Raw genomic sequence first — 18,147 nt, 5'->3', positions numbered from 1 at the left:
TTACACTTAGTAGTAAAATAATTCAAGCTGCTTGTTTGTTTTTGTTTTCTGGCTCTGTTTGCAAATTAAGCTTTGATCGTATAATAATCGATGAGACGAGCCAATTTTGCTTCAAAACTCATCGGCGTGCAATCAATTTTTTCGTTTTCATTTTATAAGTCATATCACAAGTAAATTCTTTTTTTGAATGCAAATCTGCCCTCCTGAAAAAACAAATATTTCGTTCCAACTAAACGCTCCGTTAAGACGGGGATAAGAAGTCCACTTGGAAATTTCTTAACATCAGTGAAATTCTTGAATCGATGAAATTAAATCAACACGTAATTGAGCTGAGCACTTACTTTAAATACGCTAACCTGTTTAAGATTCCATTTTCCTGTTTGTCGGGGCTTTCCCTGCTGTCTCTAACCGTATTCTGAGTCATGTTATTTCTTGTTACGGGATAAAAAGGTCGTCAGATCGTGTTTCTAGACTTCGTAAATCTTAAAACTGACATAATTGCCGTGCGCACTTTTCTTTCGCTGTGGAGCTCGATAGGCTGGACACGATTTTCCGAGTGACTCAATAGTTTGGCACAACTTGTGCACAGATTAGGCACAGTTTGGGCACAACTTAGGCACGGCTTAGGCACGTTTTTCAAAACTAAAATGCACACTTTATGCAAATCTTAGGCACATTTTAGGCACAAAACCTTTGTGCCAAAGCACACTCTAGAATCCGATTTTCAGTCCAACGCACGGTTTACGAATTTTCACGTTAAAAAAATGCTGTCTAACCTTAGTTATTTGATCTTAGCATAAAAATGAGTTTCCCGAGGTCTTAACAGTTAGTCTATAATAACTTATGAGCATTCCAAAAATTATTATTTCTTCTCTTAACAACAAAAGAAAGTCGATCAAAAGCAACCTTTTAAATTGACGTTCGCACTTTACAGAGATCGGATGTAGACAGAACATCTTTCTGAAAACGCCCTAAACTTTGTTGTTTTGCCATTATGTTCAGTAATTTTTAAATACAGTTAGTACTCATAAGTCACTGACCTCTGTGGAGAAATTTTTCCAAAGTACCATTAACAGAAATAGATAAATCCCAGAATATGCGTGGTTAGACTGTAAATGTTACGCGAGCTGTTAAAAAATGGTCCCATTTTGAGCCATATTTTTCATATTTTAATTTTATTTTGGTCTTACAGCCAGAAAAAAAATATTCAATGAAAAGCTGTTTATAAACTTTAACTTCTTGCCAAATATCGATGCGATCTAAGTTTTAATAAGTTAATAAGAGCCAAACGATGTGAGATTCTTAGCCGTGTACACCAGTAGCGTGCGCCAAGCCGCTTGAGGATGCACGCTGTATCCTCGAATCCCAGTCACTAGGAAATTAAACCGACTGGGAAAAATGACAAACAAACATTGAGTTAACATTATTGTTGAAACAGTTTGTCATTAAGTTGGGTAAAACGTGGGTAAATGCTCATTTCCATAAAATATACATGTATATTAAATTTCCTTTTCTTATACAAAGCACGTTTCATTTGCGAAAACTTTCTTTTCTTTAAACTGATTGGTTATTTGATGGGGAATTTTAGCTCTCGGAAGAATACTCAGTTCATATTTTATGTCAAAACCATGACACTGGCGAACTATTTCCTTTTCGTGTCGATATTTTTTGATATCTGCAGTTTGAATTTAGCCGCAGACTGTCAGAGAGGATGCGAACAAAGCAGAGGAAGTATTGGTAAAACGGGAATGAAAAATCTGGCTATGCAAGGGCACAGCTTTAAAAATTACACGCTGTCGAAACCATATGACTGTCATGTAAAATGCTTTGAGGAGAAATGTAAATGCCAAGCGTACCAAATAAGGGAAAATCGATGCGAGTTGCTGGATGAAAACAGATTTTCTGCTCCTGAAGACTTTTTCAAGGAAAAGGGGTACACTTATTATGATATGAATAGAGAATACGTCAATCAGGTAACTAGTGAATCTAATGTCGAATGTCTCCTGCTTTGCCAAAGGAAGACACAGACAGTCTGTCTAGATTATACTTAATCAGAGTAAGGATTGTATTTAGGCTTTATTCGGTATTGCCTCGTCATGTAGTTAATAAAACAGGTTGCAATCTTTTGATAGAAATGCACTATTTTGGAAGCCGGGGGGGTACTCCTCGGAATTCTTGGTGGGGGTGTGCCGCCTGGTTCTCAAAATCTTGATGCTATTTCAGACTGTGAAAAACTGTAATTTTCCAAACCCGTTTTCAGACCAGACCTCTAAAATCCATATACCCGTTTCCAAACCTGTCCTTCAGGCAGAAATTATGTTAGCATTACTTAGCTTGGAGCGCAAACAAAAAGATTCTTCAAATCCAACTCGAATTCGCAAATTTCTCTTTCTTTCTTACTCATTTGGAATTGAGACGATAAATACGTTCATACACTTCCGTAGTTCCCACGATAACCATACCCGTTTTCAGACCAAAACAGTGCAAAAACCCTACCAGGTGGGGTGGCACATACCTGTATACTAGCTTATATAGGGGAGTACCCCCCGGGTTTGGAAGGCTGAAGTTTTGAAAAGGAGGACAACATGCATCTCAGCTTTCAAATTCCGTGTTGCTTTTAAGGATGTGGTACTTTAAAATCTTGTTCCTTAATTTTCAGCACCCTCTTTTCTTCAGAGACCCCTTTATCTCTCTCTTGAAATTAAGAACTTTTGGTTACACTTCCCCTCATGGCGCAGGTTGTTCGAATCCTAAAAATACTGGATGGATGAACAATATCTGTAACTCACTTCATGTGGTTTCTCTGTTCCCTTTCTTATTTTGAGGCAAGAGGTTTCTTGTTTGTGCAAAACAATGTGGAAGAAAAAATAGCTTTCTTGATTTTTCTTGTGCTTGACGCTCTGCGCACAGAGCTCTTTACAAAACATTCCCATATTGTTGACAGTTTGTAAAGCAAGGAAGTTGATTCAACGAAGTATATATTTCGGCATTTGCAAATTGGGCAAACCTTAAAGCGGAGCTTTCATCAAAATTCATAAGAAGGAGATATTATTTAAGGCACATTATAAAAAAGATTTAATAGAGAGGGTCCCGCAAATAATAATCTATAATAATGTATAAAGATTATTCCTACATGCACTTTTAACATACTCTCCCGTTTTACTATAGACATTTGTAAACGAGGCTTGCAAAGAGCAACCACTCCTTAACAAGTGCTGTAATCAGAATTTATGTGCTCATGGTAGCACCTGCACTGAGTTATACGACGACGCTAAAAACAAGTTCAACTGTACATGCGCAGTGGGATATTACGGCAGGTTCTGTCACAAACGAAGAGCAACTTCTTGCAAAGAGGAACTATGGAGAAACGAAAAGAGCAAGTCCGGAGTGTATCAACTGTTTGACCCAACGACTATGTCCCTGTACGAGGTCTTTTGTGATGCTATCTCTGAAAAAGGATTCGTTTGGACTTTGATTGAATCTTTCAGCTTTCGAAATAATAATGAATTTGCGGATAAAGCATTTTACAAAGAGTATCCGGTAAACCAGGAAGCCTTTACATGGAGCAAGTTTCGTTTGGCCTTGGCACGCATGATAACCACAGCAAAGCGCTCAACGCACGTGCGAGCAACGTGCAACTTTAACACTGAAGAACTTAAATACAGAGATTACTTAAGGGCCAAGTTACATGATATCGACGTTATGCGCTTTAATGGCCGTGGTGCATGTAAAAAATTTACGAATTTATTAGCATCCGAGGATATAACTGTAGCAACTGCACGGCTCAGTTCGTCCAAACAGATAATTGGCATGCGCATACTGATTCGTTTTACGGTCCAAAGAAAAGGTGTGAGTTTACCAGCCAATCCACAGGTGCAGTGAAGTTACCGAGAGGGGAGGATAACTTCGGATGGTATGAAACAGTCAATCCGGTTCACAGATGTGTATCGAGTGATGATTCCACCACTCAGTGGTGGTTTGGAGTTCGGCATCACTAGGCTCTCTAGCCTAAAGGTGGATTTCCATTTTCGCGGTTTTGGCTACGCACGTTAACGAGAGTAAATTTCAATCGCGTAAATAAAAGAGGCAAGATAAGAGGTGCTGAGCTTAAGGTGATTCCCTAGTAAAAGAACCTAACATAGATTGTAGATGAAACTTGGTACACTGATGTAACAAGTCAAGAAGATGATAAAAAAGTAATAAAAAGTGGGGGTCACCGTGCTCGTTTTGACGTCACAATGCTGAGAAATACGACTATTTAAGACCCTTTGTCAAAAACCGCGCGCAGCCCAAAACTAGACAAAAACGAGAGATTTTTTCGATGATGCATGTGGTATCGCACAGAATTTGACTTTATTGTATTGTTTATCCACTTAAATACCAGAAAAATACCTTTCAATGCTCCTGTTTTTATTTTACGCTCCAAAGTAGAATTGAATTGGACACACGCTATTCGACTCATGATAGCTCAATCCGTACAATTTAGTAAAATTGCCAAAAAACTGAACATAGATTTGTGCCAATTTTTTTCTCATCGAAAGGAAGTACTGTCCTTACTAAAATCATGGAATAAAAAATGGGGGTCACCGTACTCGTTTTTGCGGTAGAGCTGCAGAAAGTGCGCACCAAATGCATTTTCTCCGAGTTTTGAGAGAGGACTGGGGCGAGTTTCAAAATAGAAGGTATGTGAAAGGGGGAAGAAAGTTTTAAAAAATCTGTTTTTACAGAATTTACATCGAGATATCACATTTAGGATACAATGTGATAAAGAAAGCTTTTATGCATTGCCTCTATTTTATTTGCGAACGTAAATTTTACGCACGTACGCACGTAAAAATTACTCGACACTGGAAATCAACCCTTAGGGTTAGGGTTAGGCAAATAAAATAGAGACAATGTATGAAAGGTCGCACGCAAGCGTAAAAGTAGAACCTCTCGCAACTTAACGTGTAATCTCAACGCTTCATATCTTGCCTCTATTTTATTTACGTGATTAAAATTTACGCGCGTTAACGTGCGTAGCCAAAAACGCGTCAGTGGAAATCAACCTCAAGGGTGGATTTCCACTGTCGCGTAATTTTTCCGTGCGTACGCACGTGAATTTTACGCGCGTAAATAAAATGGAGACAATGTACGGAAGGCCACGCGTATACGTAAAAGTTGAACCTCGCTCAACTTTTACGCTTACGCGTGCCCTTTCATATATTGCCTCTATTTCATTTACGCGCCTTCGCAGGGAAAAATAGCGCGAGAGTGGAAATCAACCCTATTAAAGTCAGTCATTCTTTGAAAACAATTTATAATGTTTTATTAATCTACTATCATTATCTTAAATGTGAACTTGCATGTGTATGGATGCTTTATTGTCAGAACGGTAAGAGAGTAACAGTTTCCAAATGCAGCAAGTGGCCCCTGCATTGCACCTACCGGACATGCACACTGTGCAAGATTCCATGCTGGCATTTTTTGAGCTTGTGCCTTGCAGTGCAGCGCCAGAAGCCTTGGTATTTAACATAAATACTCTGTGCAGGTTCTCCCAAAAAGATATGCCTTTAATTTGATTTAACTATTGACCGAGGAAGAATTAATAATTTTGTTTTCGCTGTTTTGTTGTTAAAACAGTATACAAGTTTACGCTCATTGCGTGAATCGTTTGCCAATAACTTTGTCTTTGACATCAAGTTCCCAACTCTAGCTGAGCCTAAACATTTTTACTAGTTATTTCTGTTTACTTCTAGTCAGCTTTCACTATAAAAACATTGGGCTGTTTCGCGTAGTAAAGTCTCTCCATCCCAGAGGAAGGCAACATTGACATTGTCAGAAGTGACTATTCTTTCTCGTCGGTTGGATGCGCTTTGACCCCCACTTCAAGCCCAGACTCCTCGAAAGGCCCTTTACCAGCGGTCATGGTTTCTTGGGTGGGAACAACCTCTTCTTTCAAATTGTCAGTCTCAACTTCAGATCTCGCTGTTTCTTCTTTAGGCTGTATCGATTCGGGATTCTCTACTGGAGGCAAATTGTCGTGTACCTCGTCTGTTGGGTGCGCCTTGACACCCACTTCAAGCTCGGACTCCTCAAAAGGTCCTTTACCAGCGGCCATGGTTTCTTGGGTGGGAAGAACTTCCTCATTCAAACTATCGGACTCTTTATCAGAGCTCGCTGTTTCTTGTTTAGGCTGTATCGACTCGGGATTCCCCGCTGAAGGCACGTCGTGTACGTCATCTGTTGGTTGCGCCTTGACGCCCACTTCAAGCCCGGACTCCTCAAAAGGTCCCTTACCAGCGGCCATGGTTTCTTGAGAGGGGACAGGTTCTTCTTTCAAACTGTCGGAGTTAGCTTCAGAGCTAGCAGTTTCTTGCTTAGGTCGCTTCACTTCGGGATTGTCAACTGAAGACACGTCGTTGCCCGTTTGAATTTCTTCTGTGTTTTCTCCTTCCGCATCTTGCCTTTGGCTGGGTTTTCCTGTTTCCTGCAACGACTTGCTCTTATCTTGATCAGATTCCTCAGTAAGTCCTTTAATTGGACTCACGGTCTCCTGAGTAGGACGTACCTCCTCTTCTACGGTACTTTTAGTCTTGACAGCGGAATTAGCGGTTTCCTGTAAAGGTTTTCTCTCAGAGAGACCTTCCGTTTCATTGCCTGGACTCTCCTTAAATGGTTTCTGTTTCTCAGTATCTTCTAAACTCTTCAAGGACTGATCCCCGCCCGTGTCATATTTGCCAGGTTCTTTCGTCTCTTGTACAGGTTTCTCTTTGTCAAACTCTTCAAAATGCTGTAAGAACTGCTCGCCAACTGTTTGATTTTTGCCAGTCTGCTCAGTCTCTTGAAGTGGCTTTTCTTTATCAAACTCTTCAACACCTTCTTGAAGAGAATCCTCCGGGCCAAATTTGGGTTGCTCTATCTTCTCATTCTTTGTCACGTTTTCAATTTCTTGTACTGGCTTCTCTTCAAAGACCTGTTCGCCTGCAAGATGTTTCAAGCTTTCATCCGTGCTGTCTTTTGGCGGGTTGGCAGACTCTTGAACTGGCCTATCTTTCATCTTCTCATCCTCACCGTCAAGAGATTTCTTCCCGCCAGAGGTAGCTTGTGTAGGCGATCTTGCGTCTTGAGTGTTCGACCTGGGTGTCCCAGTGCCGAAGGGGGACATAACAACTGGTAGTGGTGACCTTGGATCCTGAACAGGCGTCTTGCCAGTTATCTGAGATGGTAAACGTATACCTGACTGTGGTGGGGACGAAGCGATTAATGAAGGATCCCCTGTATAGGCAAAGATAACAACAACAACAACAACAAAAAAAACGGTTAAGGGAATATTTAAAAAAACCAAATAATTATCAGAATTCTTAAAGGAAAACGTGTTTCCCATCATGGCCTTTCGCACTACGAAAAGAAACACGGTGGCTTTGTTTGTATAGCGTCAGACCTGGTTTTTGCCCAAACTCAGGCGTCTGCTTTCGTTTAGCTTCCAGACAAGGAAGGGAATTTGCTCCCCCCCCGGGGGGGGGGGGGGTAACACCTCTAATGGCCTATATGGGGAGGATCCGCCCGAAAGGCTTCGGGTATATGAAATGGTAGGGATTTCACTAGTTCTACTTGAAGTATATGAAGGAATAGGGAAATCTTTTATTCGAGTCTTTAATAAGGCGCAAAAAGGGATGACAGGTATAAATTATGGCTGTGAAGTCGAGAAAACGTTCTGCTTTTGTGATTTATTCATATTTTAGAGACAATGCATTTACAGCAAGGGATGCAAAGCTCTGAACTACAATCCCGGACAAAACTACTTGAGAAAGCTTCCCTATCATGTCCACTTTCCTACACAACAAAACTATTTCCCAAACGACGCCTTTGCGGAAAGAAATCCCCTTCCCCCAATTTAATGTTGCTTCCTAGAAACGCCCAGGGATCAGGCTTTCTTTTGAATACACAGCAACATCGCTTTCAGGGGAAGGAGGAGAGTAAAGAACCGGTACAGCTACGATGTTCAGAAAAATGCTCCCCAAGTACACAATTTTCTCATCAGTTTTGTCCAAGATTGTTGGTATCTAAAAGGGGTACCATTTGTCAATAGAAGGTATGGGAAAGGGGTACCAGTCTGTCATGAATGCATATAAAAAGGGTAAGGGGTTGCCCCTCGAGGCGGAGCCTACCCGCATAAAACTTTGTTGAGTACCCTCCTCCCGGGATATGGCCCTGGACAGAAAACCACCATCCATCAGTACCAAAGGTAACCTACCGATACCAACCTGAACTGGGAGCGTTGATGGTATTCGCTGAGGCTGCCCCTCCTACATTAAGAAATGCTTGTTGAGCGTTGACATTTATTACGTTACCTCCAGCTGGGAGACAAAAAAAAAAGCTTTTAACATTAATATTTCATCACCAAGGACTGATCTCAGGTTATTGAAGGCAAGACTGGAGACCAGACAATGGAGAGTCCCAGTGAAGGCCTATGTAGATGTAGCGAGAGAAAAACATGCACGGGGTAAAGGAACTTGCGTCGAGAGAAGCTGACACCGACTGATGTGTTATTGCTTAGGAATCGGTGAAGCAGAAAAATAGATGAAGGGTGCATTATTTATACTGAGATTACACGAGTCTTGGGAATAAAAGAATACTTTCAAAGTTCTTGACCATGGGAAAAACCACCAACAATTGTGACGTAAAACTTACTCTGCCTAAATTGGCACATATCCCTCTTACTGGAAAATAGAATTAGACTGAAAAGCACTCGGGTATTTTTTCTCACACGCGTGAAGCGCGCGAGCCTTACACGCCACATGCTTGAAGTGCGCGTACTTGACTACGGGAATGTACGGACTGTTTTGCAGTCTACACCGGATACAATTTTTAAACTGTTGTAAACACCAGCGTCCCGGAAAGTGCAGGTTAAGCAGAAGACATTCCAGAAAAAAAAGCATTATCAACAGAGAAAAAAATATAGTACGTAAGGGCAACGGATAACATTTCGTATACTTGCCTGGAGATTCACCAACAAAGGAAGTCTGAGCGGGCTTCAAAGATTCCTGGTAAAAAAAAATAGTACTTACCGTAAATGCTCGAATTAGCGCCCAGCTTCAAATAAGCGCCCCGCTTCGAATTAGGGCCCCTTCTAAGGCTCAAAATTTGTAATAAGCGCCCCCCTTCAAATAGGCGCCCCCTCCCTCCCCCGAGAAAAAATGAGTTTCGGTACACGGTACGATATACGAGACGTATACGGTCTATACGGTCCTTTTAATGAAATGTGACATTATTAAATAGTATAAACAGTAATGTCCTTTCAAAGTCGCACGGGTTTGCTTCTCACTTCCTTGATAGAAATATCAATGTGAGCACATAGCTGCTTCACTTTATTAAGTTCCTCGTAAAACTTTGCTCCCAATCGCCGGCTCCTTGTTACTGCCTTAAAAGTTCTTGGAATTACGAGGCCATTTTCGGTAAAGATAGTGTCATTTTGAGGCTAAAAATTGACAAACGAAATGAGCGCCCTCCTTCAAATGAGAGCCCCCCTTCGAATTAGCGCCCCCCTCTCGCCTAAGAAAATTAAATAAGCGCCCCGGGCGCTAATTCGAGCATTTACGCTACTTAAGAATAGCCAGGATTACCGAAACGGTTGGCTTCAGTCTTTGGTTGGGGTGGGAAGGGTGGGGAATGATTTTCCTTTGAATAATCGAACCACAATTTGTCATTAGGAAGATTCCACAAAAGGTGAATTAGCAAGGGTCAAGACTTAGTGGCCGAACGGTTACTTCGAACTTGCGTTAGTAAGGGACGCGTGTAAAGAAACCAGAAAGGGGTTTTGCGTTTACCTCATAACAAGCACACAAAAAAATGCACTTTGTTTGAGTGTCAATGTATTTAGTACGAAAGGACGAATTGCGGGCATTATGGGTTTGATGTCGCCTACTGGAGACGGGAACGTCATTTTACGTGGTCATCCGAGCCACGCAAAGGTCTAGCCATTTGCAGGGCAAAGGTAGTACCTTAATTTCTCGGTTATTTTAAGATACTGAGTATTGGTCCGGCTTCGGGAATCGAACCCGCGACTTCCCGCTCTACTCTGCAGCTCAGCGCTCTACCGGCCGACTGAACTAATCCTGCCGCGGATCACAGCATCGAATTTGACGTTAATTGAGTGTGGTAGTCTAGGCCAAAACCGGCAATTCCAAAAAAAGTAGAACCACTGGTCTAAAAAACACCCGGTGATCAAAGGTGACCCTGCCTTAACCGCCTGTAGGTAAAACCTCTATGAGGTTCCATATTTCTCACAATCCTATTTGGAATTTTGGTGTTACTCACCGAATCTACACTAGAACGGAATGGAAATCTACAGCCAAGTTGCTTCCTCTTCCGCATGAAATCACTGACAATCTGGCGAGAGAAAAAAAAATGTCCGGCACTTGATTACACCTAAGACTCAACTTGCTCTTTAAACGTGGCTGTAAATCTACGAGTTCTATTTCATCACCATTGCCACAGGGATCCCATGATATTGCATCACACGCGTGATCGTCTGTGCTTTGAAATGGCATCAGTGATAATGTTAAAAGGTGACTTGTCAAACTAGTTCTTCCCAATCAATAATTGAAATTCAATTCAATTATTGAAGAATTGCCACCTGGCCGAGGCAGCTTATGTATTTCATTAACTGTCATTTAACTAATCGTGCTTTCTTATTGCGTCCTTGACCATTTTTTCTCATATGGCTTCACAAAATTAGACATACGTCTAATTTATCCAGCGACTGGTGATTTCAGTCAGCAGACAAATATTTCATCAGCGTGAACAAGATTGACATTACGCTCAACATTCGCTAATTATATTTAGCATATCTCTCACAAATTAAAGTCTGGGTGCGTTTTTAGTTGCTTGCGGTAACGGTGACTGAAGAAACATAAAATGCAAGCTGAAAAATAGTCTAAAACGCTTGAGGATGCATGCCATATCCTCGAATCCCAGTCACTAGAAAACCGAAAGGAAGAAATGACAAACAAACGCTGAGTAAACTTATTTGTTGAAACAGTTTATCACTAAGCTGGGTAAAAGCTTATTTCCATAAAATATACATGTATATTAAGTTTCCTTTTCTTATACTGAGCACGTTTCCTTTTGCGAAAACTTTCTTTTTCTTTAAACTGGTTGGTTATTTGATAGGGAATTTTAGCTCTGGAAAGAATACTCAAAAGTGATATTTTACGTTAAAACCATGACACTGGCGAACTATTTCCTTTTCGTGTCGATATTTTTTGATATCTGCAGTTTGAAATTGGCCACAGACTGTCAGAGAAGATGCGAACAAAGCAGTGGAAGTATTGGTAAGACGGGAATAAAACATCTGGCTATGCAAGGACACAGCTTTAGAAATTACACGCTGTCGAAACCGTTTGACTGTCATGTAAAATGCTTTGAGGAGAAATGTAAATGCCAAGCGTATCAAATAAGGGAAAATCGATGCGAGTTGCTGGATGAAGACAGATTTTCTGCTCCTGAAGACTTTCTCAAGGAAAAGGGATACACTTATTATGATATGAATAGAGAATACGTCAATCAGGTAACCAGTGAATCTAATGTCGAATGTCTCCGGCTTTGCCAAAGGAAGACACAGACAGTCTGTCGAGATTATACTTAATCAGAGTAATCATTGTATTTCGGCTTTATTCGGTATTGCCTCGTCCTGTAGTTAACAAAAGAAGTTGCAATCTTTTGATAGAAATGCACTATTTTGGAATCGGGGGGGGGGGGGGGGGGGCTACTCCTGGGAATTCTTGGTGGGGGTGTGCCGCCTGGTTATCCAAATCCTGTCCCTATTTCAGACTGCGAAAAACTGTAATTTTCTACATCCGTTTTCAGACCCGACCTCTAAAATCCATACCCGTTTCCAGACATGTCCTTTAGGCAGAAACTATGTTAGCTTTACTTAGCCTGGAGCGCAAACAAAACAATTCTTCAAATCCAATTCGAATTCCCAAATTTCTCTTTCTTTCTTACTCATTTGGAATTGAGACGATAAATACGTTGATACATTTCCGTAAGTGCCCTCGAAAACCATACCCGTTTTCAGACCAAAACACCACAAAAACCCTACCCGATAGGGTGGCACATACCTATATAGCTTATATAGGGGAGTATCCCCCCGGGTTTGGAAGGCTGACGTTTTGAAAAGGAGGACAACATGCATCTCAGCTTTCAAATTTCGTGTTGCTTTTTTAAGGATGTGTTACTTAAAATCTTGTTCCTTAATTTTCAGCACCCTCTTTTCTTCAGAGACCCCTTAATGTCTCTCTTGAAATTAAGAACTTTAAGTTACACTTCCCCTCATGGTGCAGGTTGTCTGAATCCCAAAAATATTGGATGGATGAACAATATCTGTAAATACTTCATATGCTTGTTGACTTGTTTGTGCAAACACTGATATTGATACTGATATATTGATTTTTCTTGTGCTTAACGCTCTGCGCGCCGAGCTCTTTACAAAACATTCCCATATTGTTGACAGTTTATAAAGCAAGGAAGTTGATTCAACAGAGTAAATATTCGGCATTTGCAAATTGGGCAAACCTAAAAGCGGAGCTATCACCAAAATCCATAAGGAAGAAATATCTTTTAAAGCACATTATAAAAAAGGAAGGGTCTTGCAAATAATAATATATAACATAAAGATTATATAAGTGTATAAAGATTATTCCTACATGTACTTTTAACATACTCTCCTGTTGTACTATAGACATTTGTTAACAAGGCTTGCAAAGGGCAACCAGTAAGTAACCAGTGCTGTAATCAGAATTTATGCGCTCATGGTGGCAACTGCACTGAGTTATGTGAAGACGCTAAAAACAAGTTCAACTGTACATGCGCAGTGGGATATTATGGTAGATTCTGTCACAAACGAAGAGCAACATCTTGCAAAGAGCAACTATGGAGAAACGAAGGGAGCAAGTCCGGAGTGTATCAACTGTTTGACCCAGCGACTATGACCATGTACGAGGTCTTTTGTGATGCTATCTCTGAAAAAGGATTCGTTTGGACTTTGATTGAATCTTTCAGCTTTCGAAATAATAATGAATTTGCGGATAAAGCATTTTACAAAGACTTTCCGGTAAATCAGGGAGCCGTTTTATGGAGCAAATTTCGTCTGTCTTGGCCACGCATGATAACCACAGCAAACCGCTCAACGCACGTGCGAGCAACTTGCAACTTTAACACTGAAGAACTTAAATACAGAGATTACTTAAGGGCCAAGTTGAATGATATCGACGTTATGCGCTTGAATTTCGACGGATGTAAAAAATACGAATTTATTAGCATCCGAGGATATAACTGTAGCAACTGCACGGCTCAGTTCGTCCAAACAGATAATTGGCATGCGCATACTGATTCGTTTTACGGTCCAACGATCGGGTGTCAGTTTACCAGCCAATCCACAGGTGCAGTGAAGTCACCGGGAGGGGAGGATAACTTCGGATGGTACCAAACAGTCAATAAGGTTCACAGATGTGTATCAAGTGATGATTCCACCACTCAGTGGTGGTTTGGAGTTCGGCATCAGGGCTCTCTAGCCTAAAGGTGGATTACCACTGACGCGTTTTTGGCTCCGCATGTTAACGCACGTAAATTTTAATCACGTAAATAAAATAGAGGCAAGATAAAAAGTGCTATGATTAAACGAGGAGTTGAGCGAGGTTCAACTTTTACGCTTACGTGCGACCTTTCATGCATTGACTCTATTTTATTTGCGAACGTAAATTTTACGTACGTACGCACGTAAAAACTACGCGACACTGGAAATCAACCCTTAGGGTTAGGTTTAGGCAAATAAAATAGAGACGATGTATGAAAGGTCGCAAGTAGGCGTAAAAGTAGAACCTCGCTCAACTTAACGTTTATTCTCAACACTTTATATCTTGCCTCTATTTTATTTACGTGATTAAAATTTACGTGCGTAGCCAAAAACGCGTCAGTGGAAATCAACCTCAAGGGTGGATTTCCACTGTCGCGTAATTTTTCCGTGCAAAGGCACGTGAATTTTACGCGAGTAAATAAAATGGAGACAATGTACGGAAGGTCACGCGTATTCCTTAAAAGTTGAACCTCGCTCAACTTTTACCCTTACGCGTGGCCTTTCATATATTGCCTCTATTTCATTTACGCGCCTTCGCAGGGAAAAATTGCGCATGCGCCACAGTGGAAATCAACCCTATTAAAGTCAGTCATTCTTAGAAAACAACTTATGATGTTTTATTAATCTAATATCATTATCTTAAATGTGAACTTGCATGCAAATGGATGCTTTATTGTCAGAACGGTAAGAGAGTAACAGTTTCCCAATGCAACAGGTGGCCCCTGCATTCAACCTACCTGACTTGTGCACTGTGCATGATTCCATGCTAGCATTTTCTGAGCTCGTGCCTTGCAGTGCAGCGCCAGAAGCCTTGGGATTTAACATAAATCCTCGCTTATTGATCCTTATTAGAGGAGTTTCGTTGCTGCCACTCGTGTATTTACCACCTTGGGCTTATTTCAGTCTGCATATTTAATCGTAAATCTCTGATGAAATGGCTTAAATAAAAATGGCGTCTTTCGGCAGATTCGTTAAATATCTCTCGCGACAGGTGTATCATTATATTGGTTAATTTTCTGCTGTTTAGGGTTTTGGAACATACATTTTCGTTTAGCATGAATTAAAGTCAACGTGATTGACGTTTCGTCAGAGAGAAACAGAAATTATAACGCGTATTGTAAATCTATGTCAAGGCGCGTTTAAATTATGGGTGGATGCGCTTAAGTTGTTACACTCTTAATTTCATCATCCTCATTTTGGAAAAATTTTGCAAATAGCTAATCCGATCTGATGCATTATTATGATTTTGTAATCAATATTTCATACGTAACTGTTATTTCCTCCTTTTTCGTTTTGCTAATTTGTCTTGTAACCGAAAAGCCCTTTTAGGGAGTTACAATTAAGTATGTAGGTAGGTAAGTATGTTTATCGCTTCCTGCATTCGGTAAGCAGCAAAGCATTTTGTTAAATGATTAAAAAAAAATAATAATAATAATAAAAAAAAAATTCTGTGTGCCCCTGCTTTTTCCTTCATGGTGTAAGAAATATCCCAAATTTTGGGCCCGTGGAACATTCAGTTTAAAGCTAGTGAACGGTAAAAATACATGTATATATATATATATAAAGGGAGCCAAGGTAAGCTAACGTAAGCTAAACAACATACATTTTTAAAAGAGAGTTTTATGTAATTTGTGTTTTAACTATTAATAACACGACGTCGACCTCAGTTAAAACAAGAGTCTACAGAACGGAACTTCCTGTAAGGGTGCAGCTGCTTTGTAGCGGGGCTCCCGCGCGCGAAGCGCGCGTGGGACAGAGCCCCATACTCATGGAATATGGTCAACCTCTTTTCGCTTGGTTGTCACGTGACTGACCGAGCGTACGTCCGTCCGTCCGTACGTACGTACGCGTCTACAGATTGTACGGGTAGGGTAGGGGAGACTATCGAAAAGGAAGGGAGGGGTGTCTCGGGCGTGTGTTGGCAAGTCCTCATCTTTTATATATGACATTCACAATATAGTCAATTGACAGCTAGCTATCAAAACAGGATAGCCACTGACCAGTATCCCATGACCATATCGCGGGCTCATTTGTCAACTCATCGAGGTGACGTGATTTATTTGGAAGCTGTCTGCTGACCAGTTAATCGTTTTACTAGATCGCGAACAATATTCAATCTCATACTTTTTAGCTAGTTTGGGATCGGAGCACAGGAAATGTGATCAATTGACAGCTGTCAAAACAAGGTATCCGCTGACCAGTATCACTTGAGCGAATCGCGGGCTCAGGTGTCGACCCATCGAGGTCGAGTATTTTTTGAAGTTACCCGCTGACAAGGTTCTTGTTTTCAAATGATCGCAGGCTCAAGTTTAATTGTTTTTTAAATTCATATAAAATATGTTGTGTTTATGTGCCGCACAATTAAAATTTTGATTTCAAACTGACCTCGGACGCGAAAATTCAGCCAGGGAAGACAGTTGCTTTTGACTTTTCTCGCCATGTTCACGCGTAAGTCACGCTCTACGTCCAATTTTTATGCTCTGATTGGTCAAAATTTGACAGGTGAGTTCATGCGGAAAATTTATGCAGCATCTTGAATCTTGTTTACTTTGACAGCTGAAGCTGACAGAGTTTTGTGTCAACTTGTGATGTTTTTAACTTTCTTTTTCCACTGGATGTACAAAATGAAATTCAGATTCTATCAGGAGTCTTGTGTTATTCATGGCTAGTTTGTTTATTGGGTTTTTGGTTGAGTCAAAGTGGGAAATCCGATTTCGGATAGCATCGTTTTCGTTTCCACCTTGCTTAATGCGTAAGAGGGTTGCAAAGTCTGAAGCGATACTGGCCTTCCTTGATACCTTTCAGGAGCTGCATCTCGAGTGGTAAGCCTAAGTAATTATTGTATTTGATGTTTGTTTTTTATTCCTAATTTAATGAAGTCGAGCGTAGTTTATGCGGCTATTTTGTTTACGCACGTTTGTAAGATTTGAGACAATGATCTGACCGAGTATCAGGTTTGTTATAAGCTTACAGATCTTTAAAAAGCCTTTAGACATTTTCTCACCGCAAATAGAAAGAAAACGTTTCAAGGAATATTTAGTTATAATTGTGACTGTAAAAGAAAGGTTTGAGCGATTTCCTTGCCTCGAGTTCGTCTTTGAAAAAAGCAAACACCGGGAAGCCGGCTTAAAACACAAAATTCAGCTTTGAGCTCGAAGACTCAGGATTTTTAGAGACACTTTAATACTTGTCTTCCTGAATGAAAATTGTCGTCTCTGTATATGTTTCACCGAATTATATTTCTTTTATTAATTGTTAGTACTGTCTCTTGTAATTTTAATCGCTGTGTCGATTGTTTTCAGTCGTTCAGTGAGCAACGCTTCCCGGAGTACTCAAAATGCCGCGCGTTAAACCGTTTTAAAATAAAAAAATAAACATAATAAATTCTTTATTATGTTGGAGCGTAACTCTGTTAATGTTCATTCAAACACTCGCCACTGCTAGCACTGCAAAAGTCAGAACCGGCTGGCCGTATAGATGATTTTGAAAATTTTTTTTAACGGTTTAGCTAAAGCCCACGCGTGCTGCGATCGTCCTGAATATTGAATGATAGCAATTTGTATCGCAATATTGTGAAATACTGCATTCTGTTGTCCAAGGTCTGTATGATAAAAACAGTGCCTCATCGTACTGTTTCACCTCAGATGTGATGTATAAATGATATAAAAGGTTGGTTTACAGTCGCACCCAGATTTGTTGGCAAGATTTTGTAAAATAAACTTGTCGAACGCAAAAAATTCGGCCGGAATTTTTTTCCAGGCCTAATTAATCTACGGCGATCAAGAGCCATTATGGCTCTTAATAAATGTGATCGAAGATGATTGCCAGTTTTTGGGTGTACTTATGAGGCTATCAACTCGATGTAAGATTTGGTTCACTCTTGGGCTGCTTGCAAATTATTTTTTGTAAAATCACTTAGCCTTTCCATGAAAAGTCACACGAATGTGCTCTAAAGTTAACTGAATTGTGGAATACAAGTTTATTGTTTGATTTAAATTATAAATTTATTAATGGGAGCCTCGCTTTTAGCCCTGGCTAAATCTATATATTAGACACTAGCTATAAAAATGAAAGCTTATACCTCAGCTTCTAGTATGTCAAGTAGATCTACACAACTTTAGAGACCTTATAAATTACCCGTACGCGTAGCCGTAAATATGGGCAGATGGTCTCTTACCCAGGAGAAACCGGGAGGCTACCGGGAAGAACGGCGATGAACTGGGAAATCATGATTATCGGCTTTTGCATAACTACGCGGCAAACAGTCCCCACGTTCGTGTACACATATCCGTGTGCAGGAACGATGTATCTTAAGTAGTCCCTATTACATACCTTCCAACCTTTCTTAGATTTCTGCGACAAATGCGCATGATTTCCGAAAAGATAAAGACCACAACGCGCCCGAGAAATGGCCACACACAAGCGGTCCATTGATGCTAGGTATCCAATAACACCTTCTTTGTTGCTTCGAACCAGCGAAACAAGGATTATATCATTTTCTTGGCCCTGTGATTGAAAAAGAAATATTC

The 18,147-nt window shown here is 40.5% G+C and overlaps 2 protein-coding genes and 1 pseudogene across 2 annotated transcripts in view; 2 read left to right on the top strand and 1 right to left on the bottom strand.

Moving 5' to 3' along the window:
• The first annotated feature begins 1,628 nt into the window (after positions 1-1,628).
• LOC140953796 (uncharacterized) lies at positions 1,629-4,080 on the top strand (annotated as a pseudogene).
• Positions 4,081-5,354: 1,274 nt separating this feature from the next.
• The window catches only part of LOC140953577 (NFX1-type zinc finger-containing protein 1-like), a 38,445-nt gene continuing 25,652 nt past the window's right edge, over positions 5,355-18,147 (bottom strand). Inside the window, exons 22-26 of the mRNA XM_073402992.1 lie at positions 17,951-18,124; positions 10,300-10,371; positions 8,981-9,026; positions 8,247-8,339; positions 5,355-7,257 (exon numbers count right to left, since the gene is read on the bottom strand). Coding sequence (XP_073259093.1) covers positions 5,828-7,257; positions 8,247-8,339; positions 8,981-9,026; positions 10,300-10,371; positions 17,951-18,124 — 1,815 coding nt within the window. The 3' untranslated portion in view covers positions 5,355-5,827. The remainder of the gene's footprint in view (positions 7,258-8,246; positions 8,340-8,980; positions 9,027-10,299; positions 10,372-17,950; positions 18,125-18,147) is intronic.
• LOC140921771 (uncharacterized) lies at positions 11,207-13,561 on the top strand. The gene is made up of 2 exons (XM_073371772.1): positions 11,207-11,551; positions 12,725-13,561. The coding sequence occupies exons 1-2, from the start codon at positions 11,207-11,209 to the stop codon at positions 13,559-13,561; spliced, it is 1,182 nt and encodes a 393-aa protein (XP_073227873.1).

The sequence above is a fragment of the Porites lutea genome, chromosome 12 (assembly GCF_958299795.1).
Source record: "Porites lutea chromosome 12, jaPorLute2.1, whole genome shotgun sequence".
NCBI classification, from domain to species: Eukaryota; Metazoa; Cnidaria; class Anthozoa; order Scleractinia; family Poritidae; genus Porites; species Porites lutea.
This window is presented reverse-complemented; position numbering and strand designations above follow the sequence as displayed.